Source organism: Mus caroli, unplaced genomic scaffold (genome assembly GCF_978045245.1).
Source record: "Mus caroli unplaced genomic scaffold, Mus_caroli_1 scaffold_8, whole genome shotgun sequence".
Classification (NCBI taxonomy): domain Eukaryota; kingdom Metazoa; phylum Chordata; class Mammalia; order Rodentia; family Muridae; genus Mus; species Mus caroli.
The window spans coordinates 141,452,843-141,467,079 of NW_028227263.1; the positions used below are offsets into that span (position 1 = coordinate 141,452,843).

General features: G+C 49.7%; 2 protein-coding genes across 6 annotated transcripts in view; both read left to right on the forward strand.

Moving 5' to 3' along the window:
• Ppp6r1 (protein phosphatase 6 regulatory subunit 1) overlaps positions 1 to 10,981 on the forward strand; it is a 31,835-nt gene extending 20,854 nt beyond the window's left edge. For 3 of the 4 annotated variants that reach the window (XM_021166168.3, XM_021166170.2, XM_021166169.3), the window contains exons 7-24: positions 94 to 207; positions 462 to 624; positions 720 to 872; positions 957 to 1,091; positions 1,762 to 1,826; positions 1,947 to 2,062; positions 2,157 to 2,242; positions 2,353 to 2,442; positions 2,521 to 2,618; positions 6,324 to 6,381; positions 6,460 to 6,635; positions 8,688 to 8,821; positions 8,914 to 9,046; positions 9,172 to 9,242; positions 9,375 to 9,456; positions 9,919 to 10,029; positions 10,120 to 10,176; positions 10,276 to 10,981. In XM_021166168.3, coding sequence (XP_021021827.1) covers positions 94 to 207; positions 462 to 624; positions 720 to 872; positions 957 to 1,091; positions 1,762 to 1,826; positions 1,947 to 2,062; positions 2,157 to 2,242; positions 2,353 to 2,442; positions 2,521 to 2,618; positions 6,324 to 6,381; positions 6,460 to 6,635; positions 8,688 to 8,821; positions 8,914 to 9,046; positions 9,172 to 9,242; positions 9,375 to 9,456; positions 9,919 to 10,029; positions 10,120 to 10,176; positions 10,276 to 10,279 — 1,846 coding nt within the window. In that variant the 3' untranslated portion in view covers positions 10,280 to 10,981. Of the gene's footprint in view, positions 1 to 93; positions 208 to 461; positions 625 to 719; positions 873 to 956; positions 1,092 to 1,761; positions 1,827 to 1,946; positions 2,063 to 2,156; positions 2,243 to 2,352; positions 2,443 to 2,520; positions 2,619 to 6,323; positions 6,382 to 6,459; positions 6,636 to 8,687; positions 8,822 to 8,913; positions 9,047 to 9,171; positions 9,243 to 9,374; positions 9,457 to 9,918; positions 10,030 to 10,119; positions 10,181 to 10,275 lie in introns of those variants that run through there. The other variant, XM_085842409.1, reaches the window with a different exon arrangement.
• A 132-nt stretch (positions 10,982 to 11,113) lies between these two features.
• On the forward strand, positions 11,114 to 14,237 carry Tmem86b (transmembrane protein 86B). Of its 2 annotated transcripts, XM_021166173.3 has the most exons (4): positions 11,114 to 11,363; positions 11,959 to 12,039; positions 12,454 to 12,700; positions 13,524 to 14,237. In XM_021166173.3, the coding sequence occupies exons 2-4, from the start codon at positions 11,989 to 11,991 to the stop codon at positions 13,904 to 13,906; spliced, it is 681 nt and encodes a 226-aa protein (XP_021021832.1). In that variant the 5' UTR covers positions 11,114 to 11,363; positions 11,959 to 11,988; the 3' UTR covers positions 13,907 to 14,237. The 2 variants fall into 2 exon arrangements, with proteins under 2 accessions (XP_021021832.1, XP_085698536.1); XM_085842410.1 differs by lacking the exon at positions 11,114 to 11,363 and having other exon boundaries at positions 11,386 to 12,039.

Below are 14,237 nucleotides of genomic sequence, written 5' to 3' on the forward strand. Positions count from 1 at the left end.
TGGGTTTGCAGGATCAGTACTGATGCCTGGGGTGGGAGCTGTCCTGGGGGAATCCTGGTCCGTGGCCCCTTCACTTTGACTCCTCTTCCCCAGGCAGGAGACCATCGAGCAGCTCCTCAGTAACATGTTTGAGGGAGAGCAGTGCCAGTCTGTCATTGTCAGTGGGATCCAGGTGTTGCTCACCCTCCTGGAACCTAGGAGGCCAAGGTGAGGTATACCAGTCTAAGGTGGCTTACTGCCCCTCCCTGCACCTATAGTCCCTCAGGGCCTCAAGGACTGAATGGCCATTGTTCAAAACTATGGCTAGTAAGAGAGATGGTTCTTCTCCAGTCAGGCCTGTCCTCTACTCTTCTTTTCTGACCTGTTAGAAGGCTCTGGATGTTCAGGGCACAAGGTATTCTTCTGGCTCATTTTTGTAGCCTCTGTGGCTCACTCTGCCTTCACACTGCTCTCCTTCACAGGTCTGACTCTGTGACCATGAACAACTTTTTTAGCAGTGTGGATGGGCAGTTGGAGCTCCTGGCTCAGGGAGCCCTGGATAATGCACTGTCTAGTATGGGTGCCTTGCATGCCCTGCGTCCCCGGCTTGATCGCTTCCATCAGCTCCTGCTTGAGCCTCCCAAGGTGGGAGACATGGGTTGTTGTGATTCTAGCGGGAAGTTGGGGTGGAAAAGAAAGTACCCCGTGAGCACTAAGCCTTCTTTTCTTTGTTCCTGTAGCTGGAGCCTCTGCAGATGACGTGGGGCAGTCTGGCACCACCACTGGGTAACACAAGGTTACATGTGGTTAAGCTCCTGGCCAGTGCCCTGAGTACCAACGCCGCTGCCTTGACACAGGAGCTTCTGGTGCTGGATGTGCCCAACACCTTACTGGTACAAGGGATGGGATCAGGGGCCAGGGAAACAGAGATGTGTGCAGAGCACTTTTAAAATCAGCCTGTGTCCTCACTCCCTTAGGACCTCTTCTTCCACTATGTATTCAACAACTTCCTGCATGCTCAAGTGGAAGTGTGTGTGAGCGCAATGCTGAGTTCCGGGCCCCCTCCAGACAGCAGCTCTGAGACACCTGTCCCAAACCCTATCGTGAAACATGTAAGCTAGGACTCCTGTTCCCCTTCCGCTGAGGACTTGGTGCCTGAGGCCACTGTCTCCTCCTTTTACTCTTGTCGATTGGGCAACATCAGTACCTGGGATGGCTGTGGTATATACAGCTGGGGAGAAGTTGGTGTCTCCTGAGGGCCAGTGAATGCATGACTTGGCAGTAGAGAGTGGGAAACTAGGGACATTTTTCTGAGCAAATGAGGGGCTCTGTATACTCTATGTGAGAAGTCAAAATGCACGCTAGCACACCTTAATGCTAGCTCCAGAGTGGAGGATCTCAACTTTTTGAGTCTAGCTTAGCTACATAGTCTCAGAGAAAACAAAATTAGGGCTTGGGATGTAACTCACTTGGCTAGGTAGTACCTAGCATGCATGAAGTTCCCCATTGTCCCCAGCACAGTGTAAAAAAGCATGTGTGGTGATGCACTTGGGAGGTTACATAAAGAGTTTGGGGCTAGCCTGCCTGAGACCTTGTATCAGAAAAGGAAAAAGAGAAATCCAGAATTAAAGCAAGCTGGAGACGCTGGCTCCTCCTTTTCCTTCCTCTGCTCACAGGCTGAGGCTCTGGTGAACTGTGTTTGCTGAGTTAAGGCCTCTTCCCCATCTGCTGGGCTCTGGAGTGTAGAGATCCCCAAGCTAAGTCCTCTTTGCTCTCCTGCAGCTCCTTCAGCACTGCCGCCTGGTGGAGCGCATTCTGGCATCCTGGGAGGAGAACGACCGTGTGCAGTCAGTACTTGCACCCTTCCTGTGGGGACAGATAGGACAGACAGTGGGAGGATGGGTTGGGGGCCTGGATAGCCCAGGCATCTAGCCTGTCACCCAGCACTGACCTCCACTCTCAATCAGGTCTGGAGGGGGCCCAAGGAAAGGCTACATGGGCCACCTGACTCGGGTGGCCAATGCTGTGGTGCAGAATGCAGAACAGGGGCCCAATGCTGAACAACTGGGACAACTGCTAAAGGGTGAGGCACGGGGCTGACTGAAACTGCAGCTTGCAGAGGTAGGTGTTGGAAGCTGAGGTTCTCCCCTCACACTCTTCCCTATCCATGTGCTCAGAGCTGCCAGAGGAGCAGCAGCAGCGATGGGAAGCATTTGTGTCAGGACCCCTGGCCGAGACCAACAAGAAGAACACAGTGGATCTGGTGAGGCCTGACCTGGAATGTGGCTCATGCCCCTCCTTCCTAGAGCTTCTTGCCTTGTCTTGTCTGGGGGTTTCAGCAGGTCCTGACTACCCCCACCATCCTATCCCTAGGTAAACACTCACCACCTGCACTCTTCCAGTGACGATGAGGACGACCGACTCAAGGAGTTCAACTTCCCTGAGGAGGCTGTATTGCAACAGGTAGACGTGGGCTTGTGGAGGAGGGAGGAGTGGGGAAAGGCAGCCCCCTCCCATCCCTGACCCCCATGCCTCTTGTAGGCCTTCATGGACTTCCAGATGCAACGCATGACCTCAGCCTTCATTGACCACTTTGGCTTTAATGATGAGGAATTTGGGGAGCAGGAAGAAAGTGTGAAGTAAGTGTTCCTCATACGAAGTTAAGACTCTGCTTTCTGACAGCTTGTGCTGTACCTTCCTGTGTGTGTTCCTCTGTGAGGTCACAGTGGTGTTTAACCTCCTGATGGTATATGCCTTGTGCCTTTTCTTTTTTTTTTTTTTTTTTAAATTTTGTAGTTATATTTATGTACAGAAAACGTAGTGTACATTTAACACAAATTAGTGGCAAGTTCTTTAGCCTTTGCCTTTTCCAGCTTGGCAATGCGAGCCCCAGACTTAGGACCCAGGATGTTGCCTCGCCGGTGGTGACAGATCTCATCATATCTGTCATTATAATTGGTCCTAATAGCTTCCACCAGCTTAACCAGAGCACCCTTGTCTTCCGAGTTAACCTGTGTGAGGACAACAGTGGTGCATGTCTTCCTGTGGACCAGGTGCCCCAGCCTGGCCTTTCCCTTGATGATGCAGTAGGGCACCCCCATCTTTCGACACAGGGAAGGCAGGAAAACCACCAGCTCAATGGGGTCTACGTCATGGGCCATCACCTTCTTCATGAGCCTTCTTGTTCTCCACCAAGGTGGTGACTGTATTGACTCCTGCTCGGAGGACAGGAGGTCTCTTAGTTGGGATGTCCCCTTTGCCAGCAGCTTTCTTCTCAGCATGGGCCAGTAGCCTTTGCTTCTTCTCTTGCTTTGTCTCTGGCCTGTACCTGTGGGCAAGCTTAAGCAGCTGAGTAGCTGTCTGCCTGTCCAGGGCCTGGGTGACCTGGTTAATGGCAGGAGGGACATTGAGCCGCTTGTAGAGGATGGCTCTTTGCCGCTGCAGCCTGATGTAGCGGGGCCATTTGACGAAGCGCGTTAAATCTCTTTTGGGCTGGATGTCCTGTCCAATGCTGAGTTCTTGGGCCTCTTCTCAAACAGAGGGTTGACCACCTTCTTGGCCTCCTGCTTCTTGACGACGGCGGGGGCCGGGGCCACCTTCTTCCCCTTGGCCTTCTTTTGGGCATCTTGCTCGGCTGGTGGAAGGATGTTCATCTTTTTGGGTTTACCCAGCTGTGGCATTGTGTGCTTCCCTCTTCCTCTAACCTAACCCAGTCTGTAGTCATCTTCCCTTCCACAGGGAAGGTCATGAGGGTGGGACACCAACATTTTTCATGGCAAGGATGATGAGCATAGTGTATGGTATATGGTGTAGGGATGATACCTCAGGGAGAGATGACCTGGTCGTGATGAAGTCTTGATGTCTCTGGGAAAAGTAGAACACAGTGGTCAGATTGCTGGATTTTGAGGCTCTCTGCAGTGGGATCCCAATAAGATTTTACTGTCAGGGGTAGAGAGATGGCTTATCGGTTAGGAACACTGGGTGTTCTTCCACAGGTCCTGAGTTTAGTTCCCAGCAACCAACCACCTGTGATGGGTTATAATTCTGTCTTCTTCTTCCTTTTTTTTTTTTTTTTTTTGTTTTTTTGAGACTGAGTTTCTCTGTGTAGCCCCTGGCTGTCCTGGAACTCACTTTGTAGACCAGGCTGGCCTCGAGCTCAGAAATCCGCCTGCCTCTGCTTCTGCCGTGCTGGGATTAAAGGTGTGCGCCACCATTGCCTGGCATGATTCTGTCTTCTTATATGCATGAGAAAAGAACACTCATACATAAAATACATAAAATAATAATTATAGTAAAAAAACTTAACTGCCTGAACTACCCAGAAGGCACTGCCTGTAAGGAGCACCTCACAGTTGGCACATAGCAAGCCATCTCCAAAAGTGGCTGGTTATTCCCATATTTAACACTTGAGTGCCATAGTACAGACTTCTCAAGGTCAGGGGTTGTGTGTCAGCTACTGCAGCCTATACCTATACCTGTACCTGTACCTGTACCTGTACCTGTACCTGTACCTGTACCTGTACCTGTACCTGTACCTGTACCTGTACACCTGTACCTGTACCTGTACCTGTACCTGTACTCCTTGAAGCAGTTGCCTCATTGGCACTTAGTGTTATATATTTTCCAGGAGGATACCTGGCCATTTCTTTCCCTCTAGCACTTTTGTTCTCACTAACGACAAGGAAGAGAATGGTGGCCACAAACTAAAGGCCACAAACCCTGATAGGAAGTGATTGGTCCCCCTGCATTTCCTGTTAGCAGTAAATGGTACTGGTAATTAGGACCCCTCACAGAGAGTGGTGTCAGAATAGGAAGTGTCTTGTTAATGCTTTATGGTAATTTTTGTTGTATGATGTTTATGAACAAATGGGCACAGCCCAAGTTCTTGTTAGCAGGAACCATGGATGGATGAATAAAATCTTACCTAGATTGTAATTCTGAGTCCTTGAAAACACCCTTCAAGGTAAATTGCTTCCTTAGTTTTTTTAAAAAAAGATATATTTATTTATTTTGTGTATATGAGTACACTGTAGCTGTCTTCAGACACACCAGAAGAGGGCATTGGATTCCACTACAGATGGTTGTGAGCTACCATGTGGTTGCTGGGAATTGAACTCAGGACCTCTGGAAGTGCTCTTAACTGCTAAGCCATCTCTCCAGCTCCTGTTTTTGTTGGTTTTGTCTTAAGATTTATTTTAATTTTATGTGTTTGACTTTGCCTGTATATATGTATGTATTGCAGTGCCTGGGAAGCCAGAAGAGGGTGTAGAATCCCCAGGAATTGGAGTTACGAGTGGTCATGAACCACCATGTGGTTGCCTGGAACTGAGTCCAGGTCTACAAGAGCAGCAGATGCTCTTGACCACCGAGCTACCTCTCCAGTCCAAGAGGTTTTTATATTTAGGGAGGAGATGAGGACACTGCCCTTTAGTGTGATTGTAAGAACCAAGTGGAATGTGTTGGGAATGTATATGATAGGTGACTTACTCTCTTCCTCCTTTTTTTTTTAATTTAATTTTATCTGTAATTCATTTTTTATATTCCATATTCCATTTCTGCCCCTTCCCTCCCACCCTCCAACTGCTCCACATCCCACACCTCCTCCCCACCCACCCTGTCTCCACATGGATGCCCCCACCCTCCCATCCCACTTGACCTCTAAACTCCCTGGGGCCTGCAGTCTCTTGAGGGTTAGGTGCATCATCTCTGAATGAACACAGACCTGGAAGTCCTCTACTGTATGTGTGTTGGGGGCCTCATATCAGCTGGTGTATGCTGTCTGTTTAGTGGTCCAGTGTTTGAAAGATCTTGGAGTCCAGATTAATTAAGACTGCTGGTTCTCCTATAGGATTGCCCTGCTGGTTCTCCTATAGGATCGCCCTTCTCCTCAAATTCTTTTAGCCTTTCATAATTTAACAACAGAGGTCAGCTGCTTCTGTCCCCTGTTGGTTGGGTGCAAATATCTGCATCTGATTCTTTGAGTTGCTTGTTGGGATTCACTTCCTTCTTTTTTTTTTTTTTTTTTTTTTTTTTGGTTTTTCGAGACAGGGTTTCTCTGTGTAGCCCTGGCTGTCCTGGAACTCACTCTGTAGACCAGGCTGGCCTCGAACTCAGAAATCCGCCTGCCTCTGCCTCCCAAGTGCTGGGATTAAAGGCGTGCGCCACCACGCCCGACTCTCACTTCCTTCTTATCGTGCCCTTAGAGTTCTGTGAACACTGGGTTTGATGTTATAACATCTTAGGGAGGAGGTGAATTTGCATAGTAATAAGGGTTGCTGTGTGTCATGTGAGCAAGCAAAGGAGGTGAGAATTATGTCCCACTTCATTTTTTCCTTTTCTTCCAGTGCACCATTTGACAAGACTGCCAACATTACCTTCTCCCTAAATGCTGACGATGAAAATGTGAGTGCTTCCTGTCTTGACTGTGGGGAGGGGAGGAGTCACAAGCAATATAGCCCATCCTCCTGTCCTCCTCTGCAGCCCAATGCCAACCTGCTTGAGATATGCTACAAGGACCGGATCCAGCAGTTTGATGATGAGGAAGAAGAGGAAGAGGAGGAGGGCCAAGGCTCAGCAGAGTCAGATGGAGAGTATGGTGCCTGGCAGAGCAGCCAGCCAGTGAGAGCGTCCCAGGCAAGCCAGCCCCCTGGTGTGCGGTGAGTTTCTGTCTGCCCACCTACCTCTTAAGTTCCCAGTGCTTGGAGATGTGTGTGCACTTAAACAGAAGCATGTGGACAAGGGCACACACTCACGCACTAAGTGCAGAGGTATGTAAATATGTTGGGCTGAAATGAAGTGAATGAGAAAAATGAGAATGTTGTATGTTAGTTGGGTGTTTTCAGTCATAAGTGGTAGAAACCCAGTTCATATGAATCAAGATAGGCACTAAATGAAGAGGTCTACATCACTAAACTGTGCTCCTGAGTTCAAATGATGCCACACAGATTTCCCTTCCTCTTTCTGAAATGAGAGAAGAAGCCAGGCATGGTGGCGCACGCCTTTAATCCCAGCACTCGGGAGTCCGAGGCCAGCCTGGTCTACAAAGTGAGTTCTAGGATAGCCAAGGCTACACAGAGAAACCCTGTCTTGAAAAACAAAAACAAAAACAAAAAAAAAAAAGAGAAGAAACCTCTCTCAATTATATTGTTCATCAGCTTTGTATAGATAAGTCTTTTTCTTTGTTTCTTTTCTTTTTTTGTCTGATAGTGTGATCAAATTATTTCATGTTAAAACTTTTGCTGAGATAAACACTTTATGTATGACTGGAGCTCTAAGCTTCTGCCTCATAACTTGATTGAAAAGCAGTTATGTATGTTAATTTTGTATTTGTATAGTGTGCATGCAGGTAAATGTGTGTATACCGTAGGTTTGCAGTAAAATGGAAGCACACAGCATCTAGAGCTCGGAGCAGGACCTGAGCCCTCTGTGCCCCCACGTGGCTGCTGTCCCTCCTGCCATGGGCAGCAGCGTCCTGACATCTTTACATGAATCACTTTTGTATCTTTCCCCACTCTTTATAATCATACAGTATAAGGAACCCAATATAGAGTGGGTCCTGTGTCTGAAATTCGTGTCACTAAAATGTTTTGAGGCAGGGATTACAGCTGTGTGCCACAACCCCTGGCTTAGACAGCCTGTAGGTGGTCAGACTTGGTGGCAAGTGACTAACTGCTGAGCCATCTTGCTGGTGCATACATACACACACTTAAGTTGGGATAGATTTATTGTACAAAATGGTAGATTTTGTAAAACGACATTTTAATGTATGTTATTATTCTCTTCTTCTTTCTTCCCTCTTGCCAACTAACTGCCCTTTTTAATTTTTTTTTTAAACTATTGCTTTTTTCCCTTAACATGTTATCCTGCAGATGACGTAATTTCATACTTTATGGCTGAATAAAACTCAGACTTTTTGTGTATAGGTCCCATTTTGTCTAGTGCTCTGTTGATGGACGCTGAGGCTGATGCTGTAACAGATTGGAAATGGTGCCGTAATAATCATGCTTGTGCTTGTGTCTTTGCCCCCCCCCTTTTTTTTTTTTGTCTTTGCTTTATTTTCATTAGATTCTTCATATATGCCCAGGTGTGATAGAGCTGCCCTATAGAATATAGCACAACTAGTAGTAGTTTTTTAAAGAAATCCCTCTGTCTCTTTCTCTTTTTTTTCTCAAGGTTTTTGTTGTGTTGTTTTGTTGAGACATACTATCGTGTAGCCCAGGCTGGCTTGAAGTTGCTATGTATCTGAGGATAACCTTGAGCTTCTGACCATCCTGAGTGCTGGGGTTATAGGCGTGCACCACCACACCCTCTTTATGCTTTTTGTGTTCTTATATTCTTCCTTTCTTTACTTCATTCTAATGAGTTTCCAAAACCTCACAGAGCTGGGTTAAGAAAGTCACCCACACAATTGCCTAAGTCCCAGATTCTAAACATCTCAATGCTATTCTTGAAAGGCTTGTGTGTGTTTGATGTTACGGGTGGCCGGTGACTTGAGAGTTGGTGCCTCATCTCTTGTTGTAGTCGCTGAGTCTAGTTCTCAAGTGACTGAGACTCTGCTGGCTGGCTGCTTCTCCAGCACCCACATTCCTGGGCTTACTAGACCTCCCTGGAGGCCTTTGCTCTCCATCTCTGTGGTCCTGGCCCGTGGTTGGGGAAGCAGATCATAGGCTGTCCCTACATGATCACCTAATGAGTTGGTGTCTGTGCAGGAGTGGAGGAAGCACAGACAGCGAGGAGGAGGACGATGAGGAGGAGGACGAGGAGGAGGAGGAGGGGGCTGACCAGGCAGCCTGTGGAAGAACCAGCCCTTCCTCCTTCCCCAGCCCCAGCACTCAGCCGCCTGGTGAGTGTTGGATGACTTGTGTTCAGGAGTACATGGAGTTTCTGACTGTTTGGAGCTCACCTTTTGTCCATGTTCTCTCACCTCTGCCACAGGCCCGAGTTGGACTGCTACCTTTGACACAGTGCCTATGGATGCCCCAACAGGTCCCCCAGTTTCTAAGGAGGCAGACATGTCCTCTATCCAGATCCCATCCAGCCCTCCAGCCCATGATTCCCCACAGCTCAGGTGTGAATGGACAGGGCAGGGCAGGCGGGTATTGCTCTGGCATCTGGTCTGGGAGGCTCTCCTGTGTCTCTTAGGCTTGGGAGTTGACCACAGGCATTCTTTCAAGCTCCTCTTTTACCTTCTAGGTCTCAGGACCCCACACACCCCTCAGCACCTCAGGAAGTCACAGATAGCAGCAAAGTAGCAGAGCCCTTGGGTGAGCTAAGCCATACCTTTCCCATAAGGGCTCTGGACTCTGCCTCAGGCCCACATGTATGAAGACGGCACAGCCATGTCTCAGCTTGCTGGAAGGTGGCAGCTGAGATATGGTCCATCTCTTTCTCCACAGCCCCCTGCCAGGCCTTGGTTAGTGTTGCGGATGTCCAGGCCACACTGCATGGGATGCGCTCTGCCCCCAGCTCCTTGGACAGGTGACCATTGATGTCCCATCTCAGCTGGAGGGGGGTAGGGGAAGCCCAGCCTCCTTGCCGAGGTGGGTGCTGGGCTCTTGTCCCTACTGTCCTTAGCACTAAGCTCTACCTTGAGCTCCTGTGTCCCTGTAGCCGTTCCTTTTTGTAATTAAATGTTTTGGACAATGGCACCTAAAAGGGCTCTTGTGATCCCAGAGTTAACAACAGCTTCCAAGAGGATCAGGGACTATGAGAAGCAGGACTGTGCATAGCTCCAGAAGCATATCCTGCAGGGGGATGACCACTGAGAGTAGCTGGGTATAAGTTCTGGTTTCCTCCTATGGTTCTGCAGCCCCACTATGCTCTGCCATCAGTATGCTCATAGGCTTTTCTGTTCTGAGATTTCTTTGTTACCCAGCCGTGGCCTCAGGCAGGCAGTAATATGGGAATATCTAACAGTAGTCAAATTGATCTCTCTTACAGTGCAACCAGAGACCCCTCTACCTCTGTCCCAGACTTCAAGGCCCACCAGTCTCCTCAGACCATGGAGGGGAAAAAGAGCCCAGAACATTTGGGGCTTCCCCAAAGCCAGAGGTGAGTTAGTCTCTCTGGGTGGTGTTGGTGAATGAAGCAGGGCTGATAGGGCAAGAAGTAACCTCCACGTTTCCTTTTCTCCCCTAACAGTGCCCTTGAGATGCCCAATGGCTCTACCCCAGGAGGGCCTATTTCATCGGGTTCCCAGTGAGTGTGGCAATAGCCTTGGGTGGGTCAGCAAGATGAGGTCACTGGACCCATCATGTCCATGGTCCATGTGACACATGTGTTTCTCTCTGTTTCCAGGTAGCTGCCTGGTGACAGTGGTGGCCAAATCCTCTGTCCTCCCTGTGGAATCCCTCTGTGGGGCAGGATGAGTCCTTTGGTGGCCCTCTACTCTATTGTCCCACACCCTACATTCTCTCCTCTGGACTCCCAAGGAGGCTGGTGCCAGGGAGATGCCCTCACCCACCCCCATTTGCACTGAGAAGAGAAACTATGGAGTTTTGTCTCCAAGAATAAAGATAGTCACATAGAAAGGAAAGAGAGAGAGAGAGAGAGAACGAGAGAGAGAAGTATATTATATATTATATATATATACATATATATATACATATACATATATATGTTGAGGGAGGAGTAAGAAAGGAAGCCAGGACAATAACTGGGCCAGCAGCTCTGAAGCACACCCTCCCCGTCTGTCCCAATAGGGGCTGGCGCTGGGGTTGGAGGCCGCTGGCCTGTGCTCTGGTGCAGATGCTCGTACCCAGCTTCACTCAGGACCACCTTGGGGTGTAACAGAGGGTGTCATCTGGCCCCTGGCCCTGGGGAACATCCCCAGAGGCCCAGAATGGGGGTTGCTGGGTACCCCATGCCCCGAGGGTTCCAGCACTGCTGCCAAGTGGCCTTGTCCCAGCTTCCCCCCCCCCCCAAGGCTGGTGTGAGTGTGCAAGTATGTGTGCAGAGCTTGTGTTTCATACTGCAGATATAAATAAAGGAAGATAGCAGAACATTCCTGCTGTGGGACTGTGAGTTCTGGGACTCAGAGTTGGGTGAACTTGCTCTTCATGGCCTAGAGAGCTACATTCTCTTAGGACCACTTGTGAGAGTGTGTGTGGGTGTAGGGGATGGGGAATACTTAGACATCAGGCAGAACATCAGGAGTTAGCACTCTGGGGCGCTCTCATCCTGATGTGTGTACCTCCTTGGCCCTGTTCCAAAATGCAGATCAGTTAGGGCTGTGCTGAGTTAGCTCAGCCCTCTTACCTCTATCCTCTAACAGACCTGCTAAAAAGAGCAAGAGGTCCCTGGACTTTGGAGCTGAGCTTCCTGCCATTAAGGGGATAGGAGGCACCAGGCATGTGGTGGTGGCAGTCAGAGGCCGGTGGATCTGTGTGAGTTCAAGCCCAGCTATGTCTACAAACTGAGTTCCAGGACAGCCAGGGCTGGGCAGAGAACCCTGTCTCAAAAACAAAGGTGTGGGAGAGATGAGGAGACAGGAAGCTGCCTTGAGAGTGGACATACAATGCAGCATCCCTAAGGGGACGGCTGAGGAACCTAGTAGTTTAGGTCCCTATCTTGTTCATGGGAAGGCTGCAGAACAGTGAGTGTACAGTGGTGTGATCGTCCTTCTAGGCAATGTTTGAATGATTTCAGGCACAATACCGGATTTATTTAACCAGTGTTTGTGGCAGGACTCCTGTTTTCCAGGGTTGGTTGTGGGGCTACCCCTCTGTGGAACTTTGCATTGTTCCTTATAATTGGCTGGGTGTGAGACAATGGGAGTTCCACTATGGGGGAGGGGGCTCATTTTTGGAGGTGGTGGCCAGGTTTCTAAGTGCTGGGGGGTGACCCTTGGTGCCTGATGGGTACCTTATCAGCAAGTGCCAGACAAGAACAGGCCTTGCGTGAGCCCTGTTATCAGCCCCAGAGTCCACAGGACACTTGTGTTAATGTGTAACCACAAGGCTTCCCCTCTGCCCTCTGAAGCCGCTGGCTCCGAAAGAGAAGCAACTCAACATGGATGCTAGAAAAGAGGGGCTGCCCTTGGAGACACTCTTTTCAGACCAAGTGAGAACCTGTAAGGTGGGGGGATGGGTCAGGTCTGGGAACGAGGGCAGTCCTGGGGCCTGTGATTCTCTATGCTTGGTGAGTTGGTTGGATCCCCTGTCCTTCCAGGAGGCTGGGTTTTAAGGTATGGTTTTGTCCTTGCAGGAGATAGGAATGAAAAGGTTCTCAAGGTGGCTAAAGATCCGAGTCCGGAAAGTCCAACCTGGACATGCTTGGGTCCTGGCATGAGGGTGGTGTGGGGGACGGCTGTTAAAATAGGTTCTCACTATATATCCTAGACAGGTTTTGAATTCAACAGCCTCCTGTTTCCATCTGCTAAGTACTGGAATTAGACATTTCCTACAGTGCCTTGCTGTGACCCCTCCCCCAGGACTGGCTGAGAATGGGAGGCTGAGAAGCTTCCCTCTCTTGAAGTACCCACAGGTCCGCAGGTGGCTGGCCCCCTTCATCCTTGCCTGCTCCCTTTACTTCCTCCTCTGGATTCCTGTGGACCAGCCATCTTGGGTCAGTGCCCTGATCAAGTGCCAGCCCATTCTCTGCCTGGTTATGTTCCTGTGGGCTGTGGCCCCTGGTGGGAGCAACACCTGGCTCCTGCAGGGAGCTCTGGTATGTTCTGCTGTGGGAGATGCCTGCCTCATCTGGCCTGAAGCTTTCATTTATGGTGAGCAGGGAGTTCTATGACAACACACCTAGGGTTCTTGTGGAGTTGAGTCAGTGCTGGGACACACAGCTTTTCATTATAAAGAGCCCTCCCTCCCTAGGTCCTCTGGGATACCAGAAGGCAGTGATGAGTGACAGCGTAGCTCACAGTTCAGCCAGGAGCTTGGAGTCAGACTGGTTGGAAGATGTGGGATTACCTGGTGGGATGGGGTGGTGTGGAGAAAATTAAGGTGTAGCATGACTGAGGTGGGTGGGGGGGAGGTAAGGAGTCATTTTTGAGATGTCTATATATGAGGGCTGGTCTGAATGGCCTCAAATGTTTCATCCTCCTGCCTTAGTTTTCTCAAGGGCTAGGATTACAGGAATAAGGATATCTGTGTAGATGGGAAGTGTGGCCATCCTGGGCATGGAAAGTGTATGTGGAAAGGACCTGGGGTAATAGTGTGTGAATTATTTTGTCCAAATGGGCCAGTTTGGCTAGAGTAGGATGGGGAAAACAAGGGTATGGGGCTTCCCAGAACGCAATTTGGAAAGACAGGTACTTGAGCAGAACAAGCACATGATGCTATGCATTTTAAGGTTATCACCATTGCTTTGGGAACTGATTGAACACCCAAGGATAAGAAGAATTTGGAGAGCCATCAAGAAAGAGTGCTGTAATCAGCAGAGCATGATGGTGCTGTGGCCATTGGGGGGCTGGTGCTTTGGGGGCATTGTTCTTCATGTCTGCTGTGGCCGAAACAACAGGGAGAAGCAGGGAGCCAATTGTGCCTCACTGGCTACCCACCCCTACCTCACTGAGTTCTTATCCCTCTCTTCTTCAGGCATGGCAGCCTTCTCTGTTGCCCACTTATTCTACCTCGGGGCTTTTGGCCTGACCCCACTGCAGCCCGGATTGCTGCTGTGCACCACCTTGGCCTCTCTGACATACTACAGCTTCCTCCTGCTACACCTTGAGCAGGGCATGGTCTTGCCCGTGGTGGCCTATGGGCTGATTTTGAACTCCATGCTGTGGCGCAGCCTTGCCTGGGGTGGAAGTGCTAGCTGGGGTGCTGTGCTCTTTACAGTCTCAGATGGTGTGCTGGCCTGGGACACTTTTGTCTACTCTTTACCTTTTGCCCGCCTAGTGACCATGAGCACCTACTATGCAGCCCAGCTTCTCCTCACCCTGTCGGCTCTCAGGAACCCAGGGCTCAAAACCCACTAATGCAGGCCTCAGACAGCCTGGTATCCCCTTCTATAGGGACCTTGGCTTTCCACACTGACCCAGCCTGGCAAGTGAATGCTTCCAGTCATATGCTGACAGATATGTGGCCATCTTTAACATCTGCATACTGTTGGCAGAATTTCACATCTACCACTGATTTCAAACTGCCTTCCCTGGCTTCTTCTGGATTCCAGGACCCTCAACCCAACCCATATCCTGTCTTCCCCTCCCCATGCCCACTTCCTTTTCCCAGTCAGCCTTTCCTATCCACCTGCCCCTTCACACTGCTCCAGATCTGGTTCTAGCTGTTTAAGTAAAATGAGTGTTGGAA